General features: G+C 35.7%; 1 protein-coding gene across 1 annotated transcript in view; it reads right to left on the reverse strand.

Annotated features, from left to right (window-relative positions):
• Positions 1–18,040, reverse strand: part of HDX (highly divergent homeobox) — a 193,334-nt gene extending 175,294 nt beyond the window's left edge. Inside the window, exon 1 of the mRNA XM_070603404.1 lies at positions 17,978–18,040. Coding sequence (XP_070459505.1) covers positions 17,978–18,001 — 24 coding nt within the window. The 5' untranslated portion in view covers positions 18,002–18,040. The remainder of the gene's footprint in view (positions 1–17,977) is intronic.
• Between the last annotated feature and the right edge of the window lie 3,485 nt (positions 18,041–21,525).

Below are 21,525 nucleotides of genomic sequence, written 5' to 3' on the forward strand. Positions count from 1 at the left end.
ATGTTCAAGGAAGCCATCTACTCAACCAAGAAATGCACACAAGAAATACAGTGTTAATCCAAATTGGAGTGGTGGTTATATTGTTTGATGCTTTGGATTGCCCAGTCATCCATTCCCTTGCATTAACCAAGTTAATATAAAATGAAGGATTTGGAGCTCTCATCTATGGTTGCATCTTCTTATTTCCCTATAAAGTAACTCTATCCCTCCACAACTTAAAGTTTCAGGAGGAACTCATACTCTATTCCTCAAAAATAATTAATATTTCCTAAATTGAATCATTTGTTTCTTTATTCCATGACTGTTTTCTAAAATGTGTCAACATTTTTATTATCTGTTCTAGAATAATGTATGTTTTGGGGAGTTTTGGTTTGTTATTTTTATATTATAGAGAAGCTCATAACACAGACTATTGACGTATAACATGGGAAAGATGATGCGTATTCATAGTCTCGCAAGATAGATTTATACATAATATTACACTAGTTTCTGCCAAAGATTGAAACAGCCATACTCTAAGATTACCTCAATCTTGTCCACATGAATGCATACCCAGCCATACAATGGGAACTCCAATTTTCTAAAACTTATTTATCCTTAAGTTCCCCCCACTTACTGTTTCCATTAAAATATACTGGTGAAAAATAGTTAAAGTAGAAAATTCTTAAGAAACAAAAAGTGACAAGATGCTAGAAATTAAAAATAAATGAATTTGATTTATAATAAAACTCAACATTTGTCTTTAAAATGACACTTGGTAGTGCAATTTAATATTTTTAATGTGCATCCATTTTAACACAAATAGTTCTGTTATTGGAAGTTGGTTTATTTCATAATCAAAGAGTTACATAGTTGCAAGTGAGGTTTCCAAATTTGTAACTAATATCAAATTTCATAATATAATGTAATAGTGAAGCACTTAAATGGGGAATATGACTATTATTATATATAACACATAGTGCTACTATGAATTATAAATGCTTTATAACAGTCCTTATGTGAAGAAGCATTTTGTGTCAACTATGAGAAGAAATATTTTGGTTTAAATGTGTGAGGTATAAATCAATTTCTTTTTTCAAGTATGGAATTGTAAAGCAAAGATTAGTGGTGTAATGAAGATCTTAAAAATAATCTCTCTTTTTTTGCATTTGTATTCCTAGGCCTGATAAAATCACCTTTTCATTTGAAGCCTTAACTAATAGCCTTTCCTAACCTTTTGCAGCTCACACTGATTTTTCTCTTTCCTGGACTCCTACCACACTGAGAACCTGCAGTATAAAATATTGCACTTAATTGTTATAGTAGTTTTATAAGTCAGTTTTCTCAACTAAATTGTAGGTTCTCTAAATGCAGAAATCATATCTTACATTTTTCTTGCCTGACACAAAATTGGGTAATTGTTGATTAATAAATGTAGCCAGCCATTTTCTCCCTTTTGAATGTTTCTACTTCTCTCATTTAGGGCTGCTCAAGAAAGGTCAGCTTCTTATTAAAAAATTTACCTATGTGCTCAACAGTATCTTCTAATGTTAAAACAGAATTATTTAGCAGCTCTAGAACATCAAGATGCATTTCATATGCAGTCTGAATTTCACAATATGCTTTACTATATAGTCTCAAGAATTACTTTCTGTCTAGAAGTGGAGATGTTCTGTTCTGTATTGAAAATGCATTTAGCAACATGTATTGGACAGCTATGATGGATTAGGTATTGTTTAAGGAACAAAAATGGATGCAAAAGGCCTCTGACTATTACGGAAGAAAATTTATTCCCAGCTCTATGCTAGCTGTTTTACATAATATGACTGAATTCTTACACTCCCAGGAAGGTATAATCATCCCCATTTTACAGGTGAGTAAACAGCAGTTCAGAGAGGTTAAGTAAATTTCCCAAGGCCATAGCCTCCAAATGGCAGAAACAGAATCTGAACCTACATCTGTCTCTCTTCACATCCTGAGCTTACAGTCTTATAAGAGATATAGTCATATGAAGAAACGCCTCTAGTGTAAGGAGATAAGTGCTATAATAGAAATATATACCCAAATACTATGACAGCACAGGAAGGTGAGTGGAGCACAGAGAAGGGACTGACTAACACTACCTGGGAAGAAATGAGGCAAAATTCTCAAGAGTGTAGTAACTCATTTCTAAGCTCTCAGAATACCATGTTACCTTCACAGTTATTTTGTATGTTATGGGTAATTGTTCGATTGTCTCTGCTGATAAACTTAAAACTCTATGACTTCAGAGATTATTTCTAGGTTTGCTCACCACATATCTAACACAGTGCTTGGCACACAGTAGAAACCTAAGAAACACTTATTGAATGACTGGATGAATGAATGTTGTCAGATTTGAACTGAGTCGTGAATGGTTAGTAGAAGAGTATAAGGTGGAGAAGAAGAGAAATGGCCTTTCAAGAAGATACAGACTGGGCAAAAAGTTCTTGATTGACTGAATGAACTTTAGTAATTATTTTAAAATTGTAAATCTGTATCCCAATCAACTAATGAATATTCTCTGTTATCAAAATTTACTCCAGATGTGATAGAACGTACAAATTATATTCAGTGTTTTACCTTGCTATGAATAGCACTTTGGAGCAAAGATGTCACAATTGGTAGGTTTTTCAGGAATTCAGAAGGATGTTTTAAGTATATATTCCCAGACCAGAGTATTATACTTAAACCTGACATAATAGAGCTACTGGCAACTGTCATATGACATTAAAGAATACATTTAAAAGTGGCATCAGATTCATTTTACATTAGTTGAATCCTAAAAGAAATTTAGAGCTTCATGGGGCTGGCACCGTGGCGCAGTGGTTAAGTGCGCACATTCTGGTTCGGCGGCCTGGGGTTCACCAGTTTGGATCCCGGGTGTGGACATGGCACCACTTGGCAAGCCATGCTGTGGTAGGTATCCCACATATAAAATAGAAGAAGATGGGCACAGATGTTAGCTCAGGGCCAGTCTTCCTCAGCAAAAAGAGGAGGATTGGCAGCAGATGTTAGCTCAGGGCTAATCTTCCTCAAAAAAAAAAAAAAGAAATTTAGAGCTTCAATGTATTGAAATAATTAAATGACAATAAAGATATTTCTAAAACCTTTACGACCTTGTTTTTAAAAATTCATTTCAACCTAAATTTTGGAAGAATGTCATTGGTCAAGAATCACATTTCATGTACACATGTTTTCTCTTGTACAACCTGGAGAAAATTTAAATAACAAGATGAGCAAGTTTCTTTTTCACTACTTGAAAAGGAAATGTCTAATTAGTGGGCTCATCCCAAAATCACCTTGGAATTTGAATGAGCATTCTTACTTCCACAAAATTCTGGCTCAACAATTATAGCTAGAATTGTGGATATGATAATTAAATCAACGTGGATTCATAATATCAATGTTAAAATTGATAAGATAGCTTTCAAAATGAATTTGAATAGGTTTGCATTATCAAAGTTGTAAAACATGCAACCTATCTGTATAAATTCAACATTTATGTGACTCAGCTAGGTGGTACAAAAGATATGGCTCTAATTTTTCTGTCCAGCAATATATTTTGAGGGCCCAAATTGTTCTCTTCTTAATTTGGATTTATATAATTATGATATCACTTTTAAAGCTTTATGTTGTAAGGAAGGAGTAATTAGAGCTCCCATCAAATTAATTTATATTAGAAGTACTTATGAGGTCTGCCTTTACTTTTGTTCTTTCAAAAGTATGTTAATCCCAGACTGAAGAGATTCAGCAAAAGAAGTAGATTTTTCACTCTATTATCTACAAAAACAAAGTCATTATTTACTTTGATAATATGGGACACATAGAATGAGTAAATTAAGTCTATAGTATTGGAAAGCTTCATACAACTAGGTATTGATGAGTTTTAAAAATATCTAATAGTTTCTTGTACATCATCTCACTAAAGTAATTTAGTGAAGATGATGAGAAATAGAATTTATTTAAATTAGCCTTTCAATTGCTATTAAGCAAACATTAGAAAAGCAAGTATATTCTCCCAAGAAAGTTTTACGTATGTATGAGTATAGGTAAGTATTTTGGGGGGGGGAGGGTGAGGAAGACTGGCCCAGAGCCAACATCTGTTGCCAATCTTCCTCCATTTTATGTGGGATGCCACTACAGTGTGGCCTGTTGAGAAGTGCTAGGTCGGCCCCTGGGATCCGAACCTGTGAACCCCAGGCTGCCAAAGTGGAGCACGTGAACTTAATCACTATGTCACCAGGCCGGCCCCTAGCCATGCATTTTTTTAAATAAACTATTTTAAATGTCACATTATCTGGCTGGATGCTAAGAATATAAATGGGTATTTAATAGAAAATGTGATCAGCAAATTGAATATGTATTGTCCACATACTTCCACCCAATAAAAATATTTCCAAATAGGATATTGAATTTAAATTGCTTATTTGTTAATTTCTCATGAATTTTGCCATTACTCTCTCCCACATCCATACCATTAACATTGGATTCAGTTTAATAAACATTTATTGAGAGGCCACCACGTAACATGTGTATAATGGGGAGAGATTATACAAACATGAATCAAATATGGTCTCAGTTCTCAAGGAGATTACAACATACTGGGGCAAGACTTGCATACAATTAACTTAGATTCACATACGAATGAAAAACTGCACCCTAAATCAGATTTTGTGTAATTACCTGCTGCAGTTAAAATGTGACTTTTCATGACATGATTTTTAAGTATTTTCTAAAGCTTGCCTGGGTGTTGAGGGGAAGGAGAAGAAAGAACAGAGGATGCTACTGACAATCCTTGCTACTGAAACCTTCACTGTCTCGGCTCACGGTTACGGAGGACCTGGATAACAAACACATACATGAAACTTGAAAACTGTGAAGCAATATATCAAAAAGTGAAAAATAATGTGATATTGAATGCATAAATCTTGAAGATTAATACTGTGCAAAGGTATACAAATATTTTGAAAAGTCATAAGATTTATATTGTTTTTTAAAGCAGCTGAGCAAAATAGCATGGTAATTCTGAAATCTGAATTTGTATTTACAACATTATTTAATGCTGATGGAAAAATAAGTCCTATTTGTCACCTACCCAACACAAGTCTTACCTGTTCCAAAAAGCCTTCTCTGATTTCAAGCTACAGTGATCACTCCCTCCAACGAGCTGCTGCAGGCCTCATTGTGTGCACTGCTCATTTAATGCTTAATGATGCCTTCTGTATAGTTATTTTGTATTTTAACTTTTCACTAGTGTCTGTCTCTGTATAGACTGTAATATTGTCTATGGCAAGAGTTTATATATATATATATATATATATATATATACACACACACTTCTCTGAAAGTATTGCTCCCAGTGCAGTGTCAATCAGATTTTGAATAGATGTGCAATAAATATTTATTCCAGGGCTGATGCTCTCCTAAACCATTTATTAAGGACCCATATCAACAGATAATTAATGTGCCTGTGATCTTTGGAAGACTTGTGGCAGCCATTGGTCTACTCAGACCCTTTGACTATGGACAAAATGTGAAATGGATAGTTCAGGCTCCCTAAGTATAAAAATCAGTGTAAGTAACATCTCTGTAAACTTAAGGGGACTTTCAATAAAGCCAGAATAACCTGACTTAGTAGTGAAATTCAGAGAACACAAGGAGGGGTCAGAGGGAAACCAATGCCTTTGAAACATTGATGACAGGAAACTAGAGGGGTTTAGCACAATCAGCCCTAACCTCTGGCTTAGTTGGTGAACATATGAATTACCGGGAAAGCTTAATGTGATAGATATGTTTTCAGTTTTCATTACTAATGAGTATGAAAATGGGTACATCACTCACATAGCAGGCTGTGTGGATGTTGAAAACAAATTTGTGGGGTCCTGTGTCTTGAAATTAAGAATATCTAGTTTTCTCATTTTGTTTTAATAAGGTCCATACAACAATTTGGTTTTAGGGTACTGTATTTTTGGGATTTTGCATACTTAGAAGAAGATAGAAAAAGGCCTACAACATAGACATCTTTAACTGCTGCACTACAGTTTTGTCTGCTCAGTTTTATCTGTTCCAAATGCAGCACTTTTTAAATAAGTGGTTATGTAAAGTGTACTGACTCAGAATTCCCCAAAGGTAGAGTCATAAAAATGATTTATCTGAGACATTATTTTCCTTTTCAAAGTTTTAACTCTTCTCCACAGGGTTAGGGCACTAATGGATTGTATCATGATGGACTTTGTTAATAAGTGAGGTAAACATTATAGCCATCTTTAAAGAGAAAACATTTCTCATTTCCCCTCGGTATCACAAGAAATGGTTCTCTCTAGGCATCATGAAAAAAAAATTTTGGAAACAGTCCTAAAGTGATAAAATAAATCAGAGGTAATATTGCTGTCATCCTGTACCCTGAGATAAAAATGCAATCAATTACTGAGAAAAAATTTGCCACTATGAAAGGATATTTCAACATAATCAATGAAATATCTTTAGTCTTTAGCCAGAACTTTCATATTAACTAGTTTCTCTGAATCTGAAGAATTTCCAAATGATCATACCTTTTCATTGCCCACCGTTCTTTAACCAATATAAGAGAAAGCAAGAAGTCATAAATCCTGTTGGTGCTTTGGAAGAGGCTGAAGCTATTAACTATGGTGCCAACTGTAAAACCACTTGAAAATTAGAGTAAAGTAGTTGCAGTCAAGCAGGAAAATAATTAATGAGTCTAAATCTGTCAAAAATTTTAAATAGATATAGATCCTACTACAGTCAAATGCGTTTTCTAAATATCTTAAAAATCCCCAAACTCATCCATTTAATTTTTACTTTTAATGCCATGTATGTAGTGGCAAAACTAACCATAATTAGAAAAGTAAAGTAGACACTAAAATATTTGTGTGATGAATAAGAAGTAAGAAAAAGAAGTGTGGTTATATTTGAAAGCCATGGAGTTATAGGAGCTGCTTTAGCACATATCTAAATAGGCACAGAATTGATGTCTCTGCTTTCTCTTTTGTCAAAAAAAACAAGATAATCTCGTAATTACTTAAAAGCCCTCAACATAAATTCCTGCCCTAACATAGCAGTATCAGCATCCATTTTCTTGTACATTTTCAAAGATGTTGGAATCTCATGGGAGTTTAACGAGACTGGTGATTTGCTGTGATCTGAGCGAAGTCCCTCATCATAGCTTTTACAACAGCAGGTCCTTCCTATAATTCATCCCCGAGCCTTAGGAAAGCCAATTAGTATATTGTCATTTCTACATCTATCCCACCTGAGGTTAGGCAGCTATGCCACAAGACACAGCTGTGATATAGAAATCTGGAGAAAACTCTACATTTCTGGAACAATACTTGCTGATTTCTAGGCTTTCCACTACTCTAAACTCATCAGAGAAAGGTATCATCTTTTAGCCTAAATATTTTAGAATTGCATTCTTCGTATGATTACAAATCTCACATAACTCCTCATTCTCTGGGATTGATACCTGGGCAGAAACCTAGCTTAGCTGCTTGTTGGACTTTAAAGATTTTTTTTATATTTGACACAGTGGCCCTGACAATCCCTCTAACTGAGATTCTGAATAGATAATAATAACTGTGGTATCTTCATTGTCTTCTCAGAAAAATGCTAGTTTCTTAGCCTTCTAATCTGGTATCAGATTTCTCTCATTGGAACAGGAAGTAATAGAAGCAGCTAGAACTTAGATAGCAAATTTCCCTGGTTCATACACTCATTCTTTCATTGATCAGTCAATAATTGGCTATTGAGTATCTATTATATGACAGGCACTGGGTGCTAAAAATATAGTAGTATACACAACAAACAACATTCCTCCCCTTATGGAGGTTACATTCAAGTAGAGGCAGAAACAAGTCAGCACGTAAACACATAAAATAATTTTGATATATGATTAAGAACTCTAATGGGAACTGTAAAACAGAGAAAAATGATAGATACTGACTTAGGGTTACAGGAGACTACTTAGAGAGGATAGGCAGGGAAAACCTCTCTGAGACGGTTTCATTTGAGCTAAGACATGAAAGACAAGATGCCAGTCATATGAAAATCTGGGAGCAGATAATTTCATGGAGTAGTAATAGCAAAGTTGATATGTTCAAAGCATAGAGAAAAAGCCCGGTTTGAATAAAGCATAGTGAGCAAAAGGAAGAGTGATAAGTAATTAGGTCATAAATGTAGGCAGGGGTCAGATCTTCTAGGCCATGGTAAGGGATAAGGATGGTATTTTAAGTGTAATGGAAAGTCATTGGAGGGTTTTAAGTTGGGCAATGACTTGATACAATTTACGCTTTAAGGTGACTATAGCTCTGTATAAAGAGGAAGGGGAAGAGCAACAATAGAATCAGAAAAATCAGATAGGAGATAATTCCTGTAGTCCTGGTGACAGTTGATGTTGGATTTGACTATTTATTGGTAGTGGAGATACATAGAGGAGGACATAGGATATATTTTGAAGGTATAGCTGATAGGACTTGCTAATGGACTAAATATGGGGAGGGGATAGCTAGCAGTGAGGAAAAGAGAGGAATCAGGAATGTCTAGATTTTTGTTTGAAGAACCAGGTGAGTAGAGGTACCATTTATTGACATGGGGAAGACTGAGGAAGGGGCAGGCTGGAGGGGTGGAAATCAAGAGTTCCATTTTGGCCATGTTAAGTTTGGATATCTATTCTAAATCAAGTGGAGATATAAATTGGACAGTTGGATATATGAGTTTGAAGACAAGAGGAGAGGTAGAGACTGGATATATTAACATGTTGGTCATTAGAGTACAAATGATATTTAAAGCCATGCCACTGTATGTGATCACCTAGAAAGGGTATAGGTGGAAGACATTTATCAAGTCTAGTTTCTTCTAACACTTCATTTGTTACTGCCTTACTTTTCACAAGATTTCCAAACTCCTGGTTTCTGGCTCACCCTCTTCAGGATTTCATTGCCTGACACCTTGACACCAAACTTGCTTCCCCCTAATTTCCCCACTGAACTCAGACTACTGCTATGAGTCCTGACTCAGACAGCTCTACCTGCTGGAGCACTAAGTTGTGGGTTAACTCAGATGCTTTCTACAAACAATGGTTTCCCTGCTCCCAAACACCTTCTTTGCATTTAGAACCGACTGCATAAGCTCTACAGCAGGATTTTCAATGGACACAGTGAAAAAGGTAACATGAAATTAAAACGCATGTTCTAACTCAAAGGTATTTCAGGAAAGTGGAGGTAACCTTCTTCTCTCTTCAATTAATGTCATAGGGAGTGCTCAGCTGTCCTCTTTAGCCACCAGGGAAATGGTGGTCTTTTTTGTCAGACTCATTTTAAATGCAGCTTTTCTTGTACTCTAGGGGCCTGGCCCGGCTACAAAATCTGCCTCTCTGACTACTTCTGGGAAAAAGTAAGCTCAAAAGTTCTGAGGACAGGAGAAGGCCTAATATGCTGAGGAAGGGGGAAAAGGCCACTCTTCTTAACACAGCAGGCAGAATAATATTGCCTCAGAGTTTTTAAACTAACTATTCCCTCCACAAGGAAAGTTCTTTCCTCAGATTTTCACAAGTGTTCAGTCAAATTCACCTCTTTGGTGAGGCATTTTATGACTAACCTATTTAAAATTACAATTTTCCAGCTCTAGCACTCTTTGTCCTCCTTTCTTGTGTGATTTTTATCCAAAGCACTAACATATTATGTTATATTTGTTTATTTTGTTTATGTTGTTTATTATTGTCTTCTCCTGCTGTTAAGAATGTACACATCATAAGGGCATAGATTTTTTATGTCTTTTTACTCTACTGCCATATTCCCAGTAGACATTTACTAAATGTTTATTGAACGAAAACATGAATAAATGAAACACAAGGCTATGGCAACAGGTGGCCATGCTTTCCACTAAGTCTCTTGATTGCTGGCCTTGCTTTAGAACAATAGCATTATTTTAATTATCAGGGCTTGGTAATTACTGGGAACTCTAGAACAAATAAAAGTCATCCCAATGCTTCATCCTTTATGAATACTTTGTGATTTGGTTCATATAATAGGAATTAAATGTTAAGACAGACATAAACTTCCAATGTGCGCTGTGTAAGTAGGCTGCCATTCACACTACCATCCATCAATTTTCCATATTACTGAGGCTATACTACATCCACAAAAGTACAAAATTGCCATATAACAATGCTTTTTCTCTTTTCATTCCAAATGACACATTTTATCAGGCAACTTAGAGACGGTCATTTCAAGTCCATTAGCTGAGATATATGATATCAAGGGAAAAAAGAATTCCAAGTGCAAAAAATGTTTTGTCAATAAAGGTTGTCAGGTTGTTACATACATTTTACTGTCATGTGTGAGAGGAAGATAGGTATGTAAAAACCACTGGGTCCTACTCCCACTCTACTTCTGTCCTATCAAATAGAATGGTAAGTCACTGAATTAGTTGACCCATTTGGTAAAATTAAGCTAGGAGCATTATATGTGCATCTATGAATGAAAATTTGGAAGCAGCCATAGTAGAAATTATTGGAATCTATACTGACAGGTGTTCCACAGAAAGTTATTTTCTTCTCAAATAGACAAATACATGACAGTGAACTGAAAGTATTCTTTAGAAATAATTTTCATTAAACTGTAAAGTGTTGGAGCTGGAAAGAATCACGGAACTTGTCCCCTGGGTAAGAAAGACTCTTCGCCAAGGTCACATAGCTCTTTAATAATAGATCAAGGGATAGGTTTCAAATCTCTGGACTCTGTGCCAGTGTTCTTACTACTACACTATGTAGCTTTTCCTCTAAGAAATAAAGTAAGAAATTACTTTTTATGACAAGCTTGCAGGAGTCTATTCTTGCAAACACTAGAAAATTTAATTTCTTAGTTATAGACAACAAATGCATGATGTTCAATTCATATTAACAATAATTGTTCAACAGATGGCATTTTGCCTCATAGATTATATAACGTACCCTAGTAGCCAAAACACATGCCAAAGGTATAGTGGGTTGTAATCTAAGTTGTCAATTTTGCATTGAGGCACGGTAGGTACTTTTTTTTTTTTTAAAGATTGGCACCTGAGCTAACAACTGTTTCCAATCCTTTTTTTTACCCCTGCTTTTATCTCCCAAAATACCCCCCCAGCACATAGTTGTGTATTTTTAATTGTGGGTCCTTCTAGTTGTGGCATGTGGGACTCTGCCTCAACGTGGCCTGATGAGCAGTGCCATGTCCACGCCCAGGATCCGAACCAGCGAAACCATGGGCCGCTGACGTAGAGTGCGCAAACTTAACCACTCGGCCATGGGGCCAGCCCCTAGGCATGATAGGTACTTTTAAAAAGGAAACATGATGCATGAATGTAAATGTAATGTTCTTTGTGCTTTTGAATTAGTGCACAAAGTAGAGAGAAGGGAAGTAAAAATCAGGAATAAATGAGCATGAATTGTAGACTAAGTCTATAGTTGCAGAATTCTCATTATGAGGCTAAGGCAAGAGACCTAATCTCAAATGACAAGAAATAACAAGTATTGGAGAGGATGTGGAGAAAAGGGAACCCTCATACACTGCTGGTGGGAATGCAAACTGATGCAGCCACTATGAAAAACAGCATGGAGATTTCTCAAAAAATTGAAAATAGAAATACCATATGATCCAGCCATCCCACTACTGGGTATTTATCCAAAGAACATGAAATCAATAATTCAAAAAGATATGCATCTCTATGTTCATCGCAACATTATTCACAATAGCCAAGACATGGAAGCAACCCAAGTGCCCATCAATGGATGAATGGATTAAGAAGACGTGTGTATATATACATATACACACAATGCAATACTACTCAGCCATAAAGGAAGACAAAATTATGCCATTTGCAAAAACATGAATGGACTTTGAGGGTATTATGCTAAGCAAAATAAGTCAGACAGAGAAAGACAAACACCCTATGATTTCACTCATATGTGGAAGAGAAAAAAGCACATAGACAAGAACAGATTAGTGGTTACCAGAGGAGAAGGGAGTGGGGGAAGGGCAAAAGGGGTAAAGGGGCACACATGAATGGTGACAGATAAAAATTGAACTGTTGGTGGTGAACACAATGCAGTCTACACAGAAACTGAAATATAGTGAGGTACACCTGCAATTTACACAATATTGTAAGCCAACATGACCTCAATAAAATATTTTTTTAAAGGGGGAAAAAAAGTTGCTGGAGACATTCTCACCTGGAAGCATTGCAGTGGTATGTGGTAATCACTTTTATCAGATGATTGGTGACCTTAATCTTTAGGATTCCATAGCCTGAGCTAGGCATAGTGCCCCAATCTATTCTAGCACTCTAGCACCCCAGAAATCTCCACTGCAAGGATCCACTTTCACTTCAAACAATATGTCTAGAATTCAAGTTTTCATTCCCTTATATCTTACCTCTAAATTAGTATCTATTCCCAAGTTATCTGTTTTTATGAATGACATTTACTAGTCACCCAAACATGAACACTTGGAGATGGTTTTGACACTACCTTATTTCTTACCTGCCATAGTCCTTTCTGCAGCATGTACAATGACCAAGTCCTATCTATTCCTCCTTCAAAATGTACCTGAAATTCCTTCTTTCTTTCCTTTAAGGCTCTTAATATCCTAGGCCATGGCCTTAAATCAGTTCATGACTGGATTCTGGCAAGTTTCTGACTGGTCTCCTTATTACTTGTCTCTTTCCTCTATCTACCCCACACACTGCTATCAGATTTATCTTCCCTACTTTCATCATGTCACTATGCCTTACACATAGTTGGCTCTCAAGAAATAATTATTGAATAAATAAGTATTTATTCAAACCTGATTAAAAACCTACATTTATTGCCCTCCTCATTGCCAGGAGAATTTTAAAGCACTCCAAAGTGTGGCCCCTTCCTATTTCTCCCCAAGAAGATGCTTCTGCTCTAGTCATATTGGTTTTCTTGTTAAACACATAATGTCAACTCCCACAACTCTTTTCTCTTATTTTGTAGTACGTTCTTTTGCCATCATGACTATTCAAGTTCTACATGTTCTTCAATACTCAATTCAGGTCTTAAGTCCTCCTCGAAGGCTTTCCCAATTACTAAAGCTCATATGGGGCTCCAATGGCTCTGAATTCCTAAAATCAGAATAACATGCTATCTCGTATCAATATTTCATGTATGTAAACTGTTTTATGTTTATAAACTTTGTCTGCCCAACCACAATTGATGTCTTGTGGGCAGGGACCTTGGACGGTTTTCTTATCTTCCGTGAGTCTCAGTTTACTCATCAGTAAAATGAAGTTAATTGTACTTATATCACAGAGTTGTTATGATAATCCCTAGCAGAGCGTCTAGCACATAATAGGTGCTCACAAATGCTAGTTCAATTTTTTGTGTGTCGCTCATAGAGCCTAGCATAGGGCCTTGCACATAGTAGGTACTCAGAAAGTTCTGACTGAACTGAACACAAACAACATAGAACAACAAACCATTTCCTTATTGTTGTTAGTTGTGGTTTTGGTGGTGGTAGAAGGGTGTATTTGTGGGCAAGTTTGCTAGAAGGGAGAAGGAGAAATAGGTAGGGAAGCAAGAAGAAACTGAGGATATACCTCTGAAATGTTACAATGCCCAGTTGGCCTCAATTCATTCAAGGTGGTGTTGGGAGAGGAATAAGAAAACAGGAAGAGGGAAGTTGTCATGTGGAACAATAAGAATTCATTGTGTTGAACTCTCTGTTGTTTAGGTATGAAAAAGATCGTCGAGTATTCTTTATTAAACCATGACACAAGAACACATGTCCTAACCTGTTGGACACATAAAATCTGTTTATAACAGCAGTCCACGAAGTAGCACACAATATCCTTACACTTGCAAAAGGCCAAGGGCTAAGAGAAAGAGGTTATCTCAAGTGAAACAAAGTGAGAAAATCTGGATTGGAATTCCTCAAGTGTTAATGGACACTTCAGTCCCAGACTCACACACACATCATGGGAATTGCCAAGGTCTTCCTTGATGTTAAGTGTAGAAATTTCTTGGCAGTTGCCTATGTGCTTAGGCTTGGAGGATGAATATTTGTAAATATCTCAAAAGGCCATAATTATGCCATTCCAGTTCATTTCATACAGCTATTAGCATAGCACAATATAGATATTCAATAGTAAGAGTAATCATCACTATCATCGTAGTTTATATTTACAGAGTTCTTCATAATTTACAAAGCACTTTCACATTTATTCAGATTCGTTTGAGCACTTAATGCGATTATGGGCACCTATTACATCACAGGTATTTTTGCATACATTTTCTGTGCTCCTTACAACATTTCGTAAATTAGCAGAATGGACTTATTCATATTTTGCAGATGAGGAAACTTAGGACAGAAAAACTATGATTTTTCAAGATCACACGGATAGTTTCTCCTGAGCTATAACTAAAATGTTTTATTTATAACCCCTCACCAGTCCCCATTCTCCACTTTACAATACAAACTTCAGTTAAATTCCTAATGAATCCCTTTTTATGAATTCCTTACACTTGAAATTTAACGTGTCAAAAAGGAAATTCAGTTCATTCCCCAGATACCACTGTGGCTTTACCACCATTGATATCATCATTCACCTATTCTTCCAGAATGAAAATTATTCTTTTATCCCTCTCTTTCCCTGTTTTTGTCTACCAAATCTAATATAAATCCTGATGAGTCTTCTTCCATATATTTATCAAATTTACCATTTTCCTCTCTGGAACTCAAGTTTTTTCATCTGTAAAATGAGGGAGGTCAAACTTAGGTTCTTTGAATTCCCAATTAGCTCTAACAGTCCAGGTTTCAATAAAATATATGGAAATGTTAATAGTTCCTATTTCTGGTGGTATAATTACTCCTATTGTTCCATAATTCAACAAACTAATATAGCAAGGTTAATGTGGGTTAGGATACAAACCAGGTTTTCACTAATTTCTTAAGAAGTATGGGAGGGAAGTGGAGGGTGTTAAGCAGAGGTTAGGCTTTGCTTTTATATATCTTTGTACTCTATTTGTTCATTTTTTCCCACAAGCATGAATTACTGTTGTAATTTGAAAAAAGTCATAAAATAAAAAAAACTAAATATAAAAGCAATTTATCCATTCCTTCAAGAAATATTTATCAAACACTTATTACCTGCAAAGCCCTGTAGGATACACTGACAAACAAGACAAATATGGTTCTTTCTCTCATGGACCTTAAAATAGTGATAGATTATCTGAAGAAGTGTTATAGGGACATCTGATGTACTCAAGATGTGCTTCTCAAAGTGTGGTCTGGAGATTTCTTGCATCAGAACCACCCAGGCACTTGAAGAACTCAGCTTCTCAGGTCCCATTACAAACTTCTTGAATCAAAAAATCTGAGGGTTGGGCCTGGGACTCTCAAGTTTTAACAAGCAGCACAGATAATTCTTCTGCACACTGTGGTTTGAGAACTTCTGTTCTAGGGTGTAAGCTAGTCTTACCTTTTGTTCTTTTTGCATATCTATATTTTCTACAGTTTCTTCAGTGAATATGTAATACTTAGGGGAAAAAATATCAAAATTACTTAAGAAAATCCAATCAATTATGAGTTAGAATACCAGTTAGAAATGAGTGTAGTAATCAGGGTGTGGTGGATTTTAAGGTGAAGAATCAAAAGGTAGATTTTGAAGAAGGATGTGATACCATTGGATTAGTCAAGAAAATATCCCACAAAAGCAGCACAGACTCAGTTAAGATAAACATGGAGACAGGAGTAAACAAAATATGATCAGGGGATTAATAAAGCAAATCTGGCCATAGCAGAATTATGTTAGGGAGGAATGTGACAAGGTTAACAGGCATAGGGTAACACATAAATGAAAGGTCTTGTTTATCAAGCTGAGGTGTTTTGATTTGATTCAAGTTAATCAACAAATTTCCTTGGCCAGGGATAGATGGAGTAATGCAAATCAAGATTTGGGAAGATTTGTTTGGTAGAATTCTGCAGGCTGGAGAGAAAAGGAGAAAGATTGGAATAAAAGATATTAGTAAGAAGGCTAGTGAAGTAATACAGATGTAATTTGATGAAGTTTTGAACTACAGTGATGGCTGTGGAACATGTATTGAATGAGAGGTTAGGAATAGTGAAGGAAAATTTTTTAAAACTTGAAGCTTCTAAAAAAACTCTATTCTCCATCTTTTCTTATTTTCTCTTAATAGACATGGTGTTTTACTCTTTGATTAGAGGACGGTGCTTTCTGTACTAGGGTATTTGGCTCTTTCAGACATACGATGACCTGATTTTCCACGTTTAAGGATTGGTCCCTTTTGAGCATTTGATCTATATATTGTAAATTGTTTAGTAATAAGGAATTTGTTTTATCTAAATGCCAAACAAAGGTAAAAAGAGCCTTTACCCACTTTACCTGTTTTTGAGTTATGAGACTTTAAGAACAGAGCTCTTAGGGAGCATTATCTCATAGGTTCAGAGTGCAGTAATCTGATGAGAGAAAAATTTTCTTGGATTTAGATAACTGCTTGATGTTAGAGCTAGAGAGGACCGTGATGATTATCTAGTTTAACTATCTTACTTTACCAATAAGGAATTTGAAGCCCAGAGAAGTTAAGCAAATAGATCTGCATTAGCCAATAAGACAGAGTCAGAGTGTGAAGTAGAACCCAGAGCTCTGACTCAGTCTTAGTCCCTTTTTGCTACACTATGTAGCCTCCTGATATCACTGCGTAATTTTGCCTCTGGCCAACTATTTGGATTATCTCTCTCTCTGCCCTTGGAAAAAACCCTCATCTGTTAACCTGGTATATGCCCTCTCATAAGCATAGTCAAGTAGTATCATATTTGCTAATGTTAATCAAAATGTACTACTCTTCCTGTGAGAAACTTAGACATAAAATTTAACGCCCTCTGGCTCCATATTCCCAGTTTTAACCAGGAACTAATATACTTGCCCTCTCAGTTAGATAGCACTCTCCAAGTCACTGGAATTTCAGGAATTTATCTTTAAAAGAAGTGGGAAAAGATGATGGATTTTTATAGTTTTGTGCGTGTAATATCACACTAGAACCACTTGGTTGTCAAACTTTTCCCCATATTTGATGGCCAGGGATAAACGTGTGAGAACAAAGACCATAAGTAGAACTTGAAACATTGTGAACCTAACTAAATTTACTCAGAGAACAAAAATGGAAACAGTTATTGTAGTACAGCTCACATGTTGCCAGAAACAGTGCCAAAATAAGAAGCAATGCAGAGGAAGGGGTGGATATTCCCTTCCTCCCATGGGTCATATGTGTCAAATTATAATTATAATCTCTGGCAGGGAGAGGGTTTCTCTAGCAAATCAAAAAAAAAAGGACTCCGAGGTTTAACAAAGACAGTGAAAGGCACTTTATAGATTTATCCCTTGCCAAATCTAAGTCCAAGTTATTAACTGGAGTATTAACCTTTCAGCATCAGGCATCTCGCTCCAAGACCCAGGCCAACCGCCTGGTTCTCTTTCCTACATACACCCTCACAATGACTGATCATCCCATGGCCAAGTAAGTATGAGTCTATCTATATATGCAATAGCTACTTTCTTGGGGGAAAAAGGAGTAGTTCCACCTCTGTCTCTGTCTCTTTCTTTCTCTCTCTCTCTCTCTCTCATACACACACACACAGCAAAACCTCCAAACCAAACAAGACCCACATCTTGTGTTTGGCAAATTGAAGCAATTACTACATACACTTTACTTTGCCTTGACCTGACACAGCTCTCTTTACTAGTGTCAGAAAATGATTAAAAGATAGAAATACATCTAGAAGAGGAAAAGAAAGTATTTTGGGTACTAGAAAACTCCACCTGAAATCATAAATATGAAACCAATTTGTAAATGGATACTCTGCAAGATGTAGCTCCTTCTTAATTCCACATTTGCCCTCCCTCCTTTCCACTTTCACTTTGTAATCATTTTCCCTCCTAGACTGACCTTAAATCGTGAAGTCCCAGCCATTCCACTCTCCTCTACTTCAGAGAAGCTCTTCTAAACTGTACTGAACTGATTGCTTAAATAGCAGCTTTAGCCCAACCCATTAAAATATTTTGGACAAATTGATTCTGCCCTTGTGGACCCACCCATCTAGAGGTTGTTAGTCTCGGGACAAAGAATTCTGTATTAGATACCTTGTAGAAATAAACTCAACTATTTTGTATCAAATACTTTCAACCGACTAAGCAATGTACTGACATTCTGTGCTTGTTGTGTGGAAGGAGTGAATATGGCAGGGGGGTTGCTCAAGGTCAAAATAAACAAGTTCCCTCTAACCTCATAATACTTCCTATCTGTTCAGAGGAAGACACATTAAAGCTCACTAGAATTTAAAACAACTTTATACAAGGAACAGGAAAGCAGGTGGTAGGAAAATGTCACTTTAGCTATACTTTAGACCGAATAAAAGGTAATATCAGTTACAACTATTTAGCTACTTCATTTCAGGTCAAAATAGACAGGACTCTGCATAATAGTTTCATCTGAATTTCATTAACTAATGTCTTCAAACATTCTCTGGAAATTTTGATTCCTGTTTTCTGATACTAAAGGCTCATCTCAATATTGCAATATATCAGATAAATATAAAGTAAAAAACAATCCGGATGGCAGTGATTTAAAGAAATTTATTCCATAACTTCTTGGCATTTTTGATGTGTCCACAAAGGAGACAAAAAACCTCAACCTAAAAAAAATATTTTCAAAGGAAATGATAGATGCAGGAAACAGAAAAACTCATATCTATACTCAACTCCCACTAATTCACTTGGGAGTAAACCAAATTTTGGTCTAGAAACTTGGGTTATAAATATGTTAGTTAATTAAGGCAAATATTTATGAGGGAACATGTGCTTGTCAAGATTGAAAGTTTTACTATTCTCCTTGAGCTCTAAAAACACTTAATTGCTCTGTTGCTTCTGTAATGATCTCTTTCTCTCTCTCTTGGATCTCTCTCTCTCTCTTTCTGACATGAAACGTTCTTCCATGCCAATAATGCCAATAATAACCATATCATTTCCAGACACTCTCTGTGCTGTAGGATTCAGCTGGCCAAAGCAGTAAGTAAGTCCATGCAGTAAACTGACTAGGGTCATGACTGTGAGTCTGAAGCATTCAAATCCCAGCTTTGCCACAAACCAGTGATGTGATCTTGGACAAATCATATAATCGCTCTGTGCCTCAGTCACCTATTGGTTAAATATGGATGTTGTACTATAAAATCTCTTGGATCCCTTAAAATTCTCATAATCTATGGTTTTAATTTAAAAGAATGAACAGGTACTAAAACTTCCCTGTTACCTCTGAAATCCCAGTGTAATGTTTCACCCATTCATATATCTCATCATACAAACCCAGAGGCAGGCAGATATTATCATCCTCATTTTAAATATGAACAAATTTAACCTCAGAATATTTAAGGGTGATTTATTTAACTAAGAATGCTCAGTAAGTGGTAGAGTAGTGACTCAAAGCCAAATCTGTCTGACCTTGATCCTTTTTACGCCACCATACAATTAGTTGCTTATTCATAAGGTAAGTTTTGCTTCCAAGAGGCAGAGAAATCACATTTACTTTTTTTGTTGTTAACTATAGTCACCATGCTGTACATTAAATCCCCATGATTTATTTATTTTTTATAACTTGGAGTTTGTAACTTTTGCCCTCCTTCATCCATTTTTCCCACCAACCCACCCCTGCCTCTGGCAACCACCAATCTGTTCTCTGTATCTATGATCTTGTTTGTTTTTTTTTTAGATTCCAAATATAAGAGAGATCATACAGTATTTGTCTTTCTCTGTCTGACTTATTTCACTTAGCATAATGCCTTCAAGGTCCATTCATGTTGTCACAAATGGCAAGATTTAATTCTTTTTAATGGCTGAGTAGTATTCCAGTGTGTGTGTGTGTGTGTGTGTGTGTGTGTGTATCAAATCTTCTTCATTCATTCGTCAACACTTAAGTTGTTTCCATATCTTGGCTATTATAAATAATGCTGCAATGAACATGGGGCTGCATATATCTTTCTAAATTAGTATTTCCATTTATTTCAGATAAATACTCAGAAGTGGAACTGTTGGATCATATGGTAGTTCGATTTTTAATTTTTTGAGGAACCTCCATGCTGTTTCCATAATGGTTGCGCCAATTTACATTTCCACCAAGAGTGTATGAGGATTCCTTTTTCTCCAGATCCTCTCCAACACTTGTTATTTCTTGTCTTTTTGATAATAGCCATGCTAACAGATGTGAGGTGATAACTCATTGTGGTTTTGATTTACATTTCCCTGATGATTTGTGATGCCAGGAACATTTCATGTACCTGTTGGCCATCTGTATGTCTTCTTTGGAAAAATGTCTGTTCACATCCTCTGCTCAGTTTTTAATTGGCTTATCTGTTTTTTTAACTTATTGAGTTGTATAAGTTCCTTATATATTTTGGATATTAACCTGTTTTCAGATATATGATTTGAAAATATTTTCTCCCATTCTATAGGTTGCTTTTTCATTTTGTTGATGATTTCCTTTGCTATGCAGAAGCTTTTGAGTTTAACATAGTCTCATGTGTTTATTTTTATTTTTGTTGCCTTTGCTTTTGGAGTCAGATGCAAAAATCATCACCAAGACTGATGTCAAGGAGTTTACTGACTATGTTTTCTTCTAGGAGTTTTATGGTTTCTGGTCTTACATTCAAGTCTTTAATCCATTTTGAGTTTATTTTTGTGCACGGTGTAAGATAGTAGTCCAACCTAATTCTTTTGCATGTGGCTGTCCAGTTTTCCCAATGCCATTAATTGAAGAGACTCTCCTTTCCTCATTGTATATTTTTGGCTCCTTTGTTATAAATTGACTATACATGTGTGAGTTTCTGGGCTCTCTATTCTGTTCCGTTGATTTATGTGTTTGTTTTTATGCTAACATCATACTGTTTTGATTACTATAGCTTTGTAGTATTGAAATCCAGGGAGTGTAATGCCTCTCATTTTGCTCTTCTTTCTCCAGATTGCTTTGGCTATTCAGGAGTTTTCGTGATTCCATACAAATTTTAGGACTGTTTGTTCTATTTCTGAGAAAGATGCCATGGGAATTTTGATAGGGATTGCACTGAATATGTGGATTGCTTTGGATAATATGGATGTTTTAACAATATTAATTATTCTAATCTGTGAGCGTGAAATAGCTTTCCATTTATTTGTGTCTTCTTCAATTTCTTTCATCAATGTTTTATAGTTTTCAATGTACAGGTTTTTCACCTCCTTGGTTAAATTTATTCCTAGGTATTTTATTCTCTGATGCAATTATAAATGGGATTGTTTTCTTAATTTTTCTTTCTGATAGTTCATTATTAGTGTATAGAAAAGTAACAGATTTTTATATATTGATTTTGCATCTTGCAACTTTACTGTATTCATTAATTAGTTGCAAGATTTTCTTGGTGTAGTATTTAGGGTTTTCTATGTATAATATCATGTCATCTGCAAATAGTGACA

Source organism: Equus przewalskii, chromosome X (assembly GCF_037783145.1).
Source record: "Equus przewalskii isolate Varuska chromosome X, EquPr2, whole genome shotgun sequence".
In the NCBI taxonomy this organism is placed as follows: Eukaryota; Metazoa; Chordata; class Mammalia; order Perissodactyla; family Equidae; genus Equus; species Equus przewalskii.